This window comes from Conger conger, chromosome 6 (assembly GCF_963514075.1).
Source record: "Conger conger chromosome 6, fConCon1.1, whole genome shotgun sequence".
Lineage (NCBI taxonomy): Eukaryota > Metazoa > Chordata > Actinopteri > Anguilliformes > Congridae > Conger > Conger conger.
The window spans coordinates 5,840,167-5,845,000 of record NC_083765.1 but is presented as its reverse complement, the minus strand read 5'-3'; the positions used below and the strand labels follow the sequence as shown (position 1 = coordinate 5,845,000).

At 53.2% G+C, this 4,834-nt stretch overlaps 1 protein-coding gene across 1 annotated transcript in view; it reads left to right on the top strand.

Moving 5' to 3' along the window:
• Positions 1 to 4,221, top strand: part of LOC133130519 (protein CBFA2T3-like) — an 18,992-nt gene extending 14,771 nt beyond the window's left edge. Inside the window, exons 4-6 of the mRNA XM_061245160.1 lie at positions 331 to 384; positions 1,720 to 1,910; positions 3,880 to 4,221. Of these exons, the coding sequence (XP_061101144.1) occupies positions 331 to 384; positions 1,720 to 1,910; positions 3,880 to 4,221 (587 nt within the window). The remainder of the gene's footprint in view (positions 1 to 330; positions 385 to 1,719; positions 1,911 to 3,879) is intronic.
• Positions 4,222 to 4,834: the final 613 nt, after the last annotated feature.

The window sequence follows — 4,834 nt, the reverse complement described above, 5'->3', positions numbered from 1 at the left end:
TGCACTGAGTAAAACCCAGAGCCATGACCTGGGGCCTGAGCAGAACAGCTCTTTCTACTTCGGTTCATGTTCCAGATTTGGCGTGGTTCCGGGTTTTACTGAGCGCAGTAATACTGCTCTGTGACGCAGGCCCTGGGTCAGACACGTGAAACACAGCCCGGGTTAGACCGGGCCTGGGCCACAGCCAGCTCAGTCCAGCCCAGGAGTGTCCTGTCCTGTCCTGTAGGCAGCACAGTGAAGATGTGCCGTGTGCTGCTGTTGTCCTCGCGGATGGCGTTGCGTTCTCATCCCGTGGCGACGGCCTTTTAATCGCAGCTGTTCTTCACGCAGGTCCGACAGGCATCCCGCTCTCACCGGCACTAAAGCAACTGCAGAGCAAGCAGGGTGAGTAACGTCGGCCCCCGTCCACCCCACAGGGTTATCTACTCAGACTGTCCCTCCACACGCACCTCCTCCTCTCCTCCTCTCCTCCTCTCCTCCGCTCCTCCTCTGTGATCGACACGACTGCGGAGCGCTCCTCTTAACCCTCAGAGTTTTTGGAATGTCAGTGTTCTCAGAACTCCGTCGCTCTCTATTGTGACATCAGCATTAGAATGTTCAGTTAAGGACGTTCCGGTGGCGTGTTTGTGACCTCACGCGTTAGCGGGTTCGTGAACAGGGAAGGCGCTGGCTCTCTCTGGCCTGGCAAGGTCTGACACTACCGCACTTTCCACCGCACTTCTGAAGAGCAAGAGCAAGACCCCGCCTCCGGAATTAAAACCTTCATATTTCTGCTCAGCAGAGCGCTAATTGCTCTGCCGTCTGCTCCGCGGCCCCCTCGATAACGTTAATTACATTCGCCAGCTAATCGCGCGGGCGCAGGCGCTAACGCCGGACGGCCAAGCGGTCGGAGTGGGCAGAGATAGAGGAAGAAAGTGAGCAAAAAGGAGAGAGAGAGAGAGAGAGAGAGAGAGAGAGAGAGAGAGAGAGAGAGAGAGAGAGAGGACAGGCCAGATGCTGAATGCTGCTGTAGCAGGGAGCACCCTGACCGTCTGTCCCCCGGAACGCCCGCGGGATCAGACACACCTGCCCGCTCTAAAAACACCACTCTATTCACGCACACACCTGCCTGCTCACGCACGCAGAGCGACGTCTGTGGGAGGAGGAGGAGGCCCGCCACCCTCTGCGTTCTGGGACCGGAACATTGAGTCTTTAGGGTTCTCCTTCTTCATCCAGGAAGAATCCACCTCAAAAGTACTGTACGCTAGAAAAAAGAAAAAGAAGAACATGTTCGCAAAAAAACGTGGCAAAAGTTCTCTGCTGTTGTCAGCACTGAAAAGCGATTGTTGCCAGACTTTGTTTTATTGAATTATTAAAGACTTTGTGACAGCGTGTTTTAAATGTTGGATGATGTGCATCTGCCCACGCAGCTGAGACAGACTGGGAGCTTTAGAGACCCTCAATAAAGGATGATGTCGGCTGTACAGGGAGGGCCGAGGTGTCAGGAGTTCCTGTGCTGCCCATTTCTTTCTCCGTTCTGCTCTCTCGCCATTCTGCTCTTTCTCTCTCTCTCCCCCTCTCCCTCCATTTCCCTCTCTCTCTCTCCCTCTCTCATCCCCTCTCTCTCTCTCACTCTCTCCCTCCCTCCCTCCCCCCCTCCTTCTCTCTCTCTCTCACTCTCTCCTCCTCTCTCCCTCTCTCTCACTCTCTCCCTCTCTCTCTCTCCCTCTCTCTCCACAGAGGAGGCGGTGAACGAGGTGAAGAGACAGGCGCTGTCAGAGCTCCAGAAGGCGGTGTCGGACGCCGAGCGGAAGGCCCATGAGATGATCTCGGTGGAGCGGTCCAAGATGGAGCGGGTTCTGGCTGAGGCCAAGCGCCAGGCCTCCGAGGACGCACTGACCGTCATCAACCAGCAGGAGGACTCCAGCGAGGTGAGCAGCTCCCTCTCACACAGGGGTTTTAAACATTACGTCACATTACATTAATGGCATTTGGCAGACGCTCTTATCCAGAGCGACATACAGTTGATTAGACTAAGCAGGAGACAATCCTCACCTGGAGCAATGCAGGGTTAAGGGCCTTGCTCAAGGGCCCAACAGCTGTTCTGATGTTATTGTGGCTATAACCAGGGATCGAACCCCTGACCTCGCAGGTCCCAGTCGTGTGCCTTAAGCACTACGCTACAGGCCTCCCTGTAAATACATTATGTACGCTTTTCTGGGCCTGAAATGCACACTGCTAAAACAAAGAAATAAGTCTTCTTTTGAGTCCAAATGAACACATTCAAGATGTGCCAGTAGGGTCAGAAAATGTCACTTGTCAAGCAAACAGTAACTTAAAACAAGCTAATATTTTCTACTTGAGAGAACATTTTAAATCTCATTACAAAAACACTTGTGAAGACAGCTTTTTTTTGCCCCCTTTCCTGGTCCCTTTCGCACATGCATGTACTCTTCACACACACACACACACACAAACATACTAACACACACTCACACACACACATAGTCACACACACACACATACACACACACGCATACACATACACACACACACTAACACACACACCCACACACAAACACATACACACACTCACACATGTACACACACAATCACACACACACTCACAGATGCACAAATACACATACACACTCACACTCTCACTCACACACATACACACACACTCACACACAAATACACACACACACAATCACACACACACACTCACAGACACATACTCACACACATACACACTCACACACACGCATACACATACACACACACACTCACACAGACACACTCTCACTCACACACACACTCACACTCACACACACTAATACACACACACACACACATACATACACACTCACACTCTCACTCACACACACACTCATACACACACTCACACATAGTGTGAGTCTGCCAGGTTTGAGAGACCCAAACACACACACACACACACACACACACACACACCTTTCCTCGTGCACCTCCCTGCCCTCCCCGGCCTCCTCCCCCCGGTTCCTCCTCCGTATTGCGCTGTGTTTGGGTGTGAGAGCGCCGCAGCTGTGCTGCGGCCCAGAGCAAACAGCGGTGGCATTGTTTTATTATGAAAGAGCGAACGCAGCTGAATTACCATGGCGATGCTGTTTACACACGGCCAGAGCCGAGAGAACGGGCCCAGAAACAGAGCGGGGCGGACATTTTATCTGCTACGCCGCGAGCGCTACGTTAGCGCAGCTGCATGGACCGAGTCACACCCGCCGTCTGTAAATAAGAACCTCTGGGGACGCCGGGAGTGATGTTCATGTTTTGGTCATTTATTCATGAACATTTTCTTATATTTTCTCCCGTTTTACTCAGCGTCTCAACAAGTATTTTGGTCTTATAATGGTCATATTTCTTTGATATTTTTTTTGCGAGATAAGTTAAGACAGTTTGACTCGTTTCAGTACTGTTGGGTTAAGATAATTTCACTTGCCAAGCTAACAGTAACTTAAAACATGCTGACTCTCAACCCTCAACCCTCAACCCTCAACTCTCAACCCTCTAGAAATGTACCTTTCTTCCACTACCACCTCGTCCCCTATCAATGATGGAGTATAGGACAGGACTGGAGGACAGGAGGGTAGTGGTGTTTAAATACGGTGATACAGTGCCTGGCAGTCCCTAGTTTTTCTCTCACGCGCCTGTGTGTGTGTGTGTGTGTGTGTGTGTATGTGTGAGTGTATATGTATGTGCGTGTGAGTGTGTGTGTATTTGAGAGAGTGAGTGTGTGTGAGTGAGTGTGTGGGTGTGTGTGAGTGTGTGTGTATTTGAGAGAGTGTGTGTTTGAGTGTGTGTGTGTGTGTGTGTGTGAGTGTGTGTGTGTGAGGTTAACGGCGAGCCCTCCTCTCTCCCCAGAGCTGCTGGAACTGCGGGCGCAAGGCGAGTGAGACGTGCAGTGGCTGCAACACGGCGCGGTACTGCGGCTCCTTCTGCCAGCACAAGGACTGGGAGAAGCACCACCACGTGTGCGGCCTGCCGGGGGGGTCCCGGGCCCCCCAGGGGACCCCCTGCTCCTCCTCGGCGGCGCCCCCCACGCATACGGGCAGCGTGCCCCCGGCCTCGCTCTCCCTGCCTGGGCAGGCCGGCGGGGGGTCGGGCCCCAGCGTCTCGGGGAGCCCGAAGGAACCTAGCTCCAGCGGGGCCTCCAGGTCCACAACCCCGGCCACGCCCGCTCTGCTGGACAGCGCCTCCCGCTGACCCCCTCCCTCCCGCAGGCCTGCCACCTCCGCGTACGCCCCCCCCCCCCACCACCCTGACTGCTGCTACAGCGCCTTTCTCCTGGAGGAACTGAGGAACCACTCTCCCCCGTCCCTTCAGCTGTAACCCCCCACACCCTGTCTCAACTACCTGAAGATCTAGCTCCGTTTCTCAGCTCCGGAAACTGCAGGAGACCCCTCTCCGTCGCTCTGCACACACAGGGGAGTGTGTGTGTGTGTGTGTGCGTATCACACGTGTGTGTGCGGTTGACCGCTTTCCGGTAGAGCACGAGCCAGGGGCTTATTTTACCAGAAGCCAAAAGTTACGTACTTTGAGGGACTTCCCTTTCGGCGCATATCTTTGAAGTCTAAGAGGTTTTTTTTTTGGTTTTTTTCTATTAAAAGCAAGAAACAACAGCATCCTCCTCACATAGCTTTGAATGAAAAACTGCTCGGCCTTATAACAGGCATGGCCAACTTCTGGCTCTCGCAAAATAAGCCCTGTGCAACCTGCGTATGGTATCTACTATATGGGCGTGTGTGTGCATGGTATCGATCCCACGACCTTCAATACCAGGGCGGCTCTCGGTCCTGAAATATGACCACATACAGGA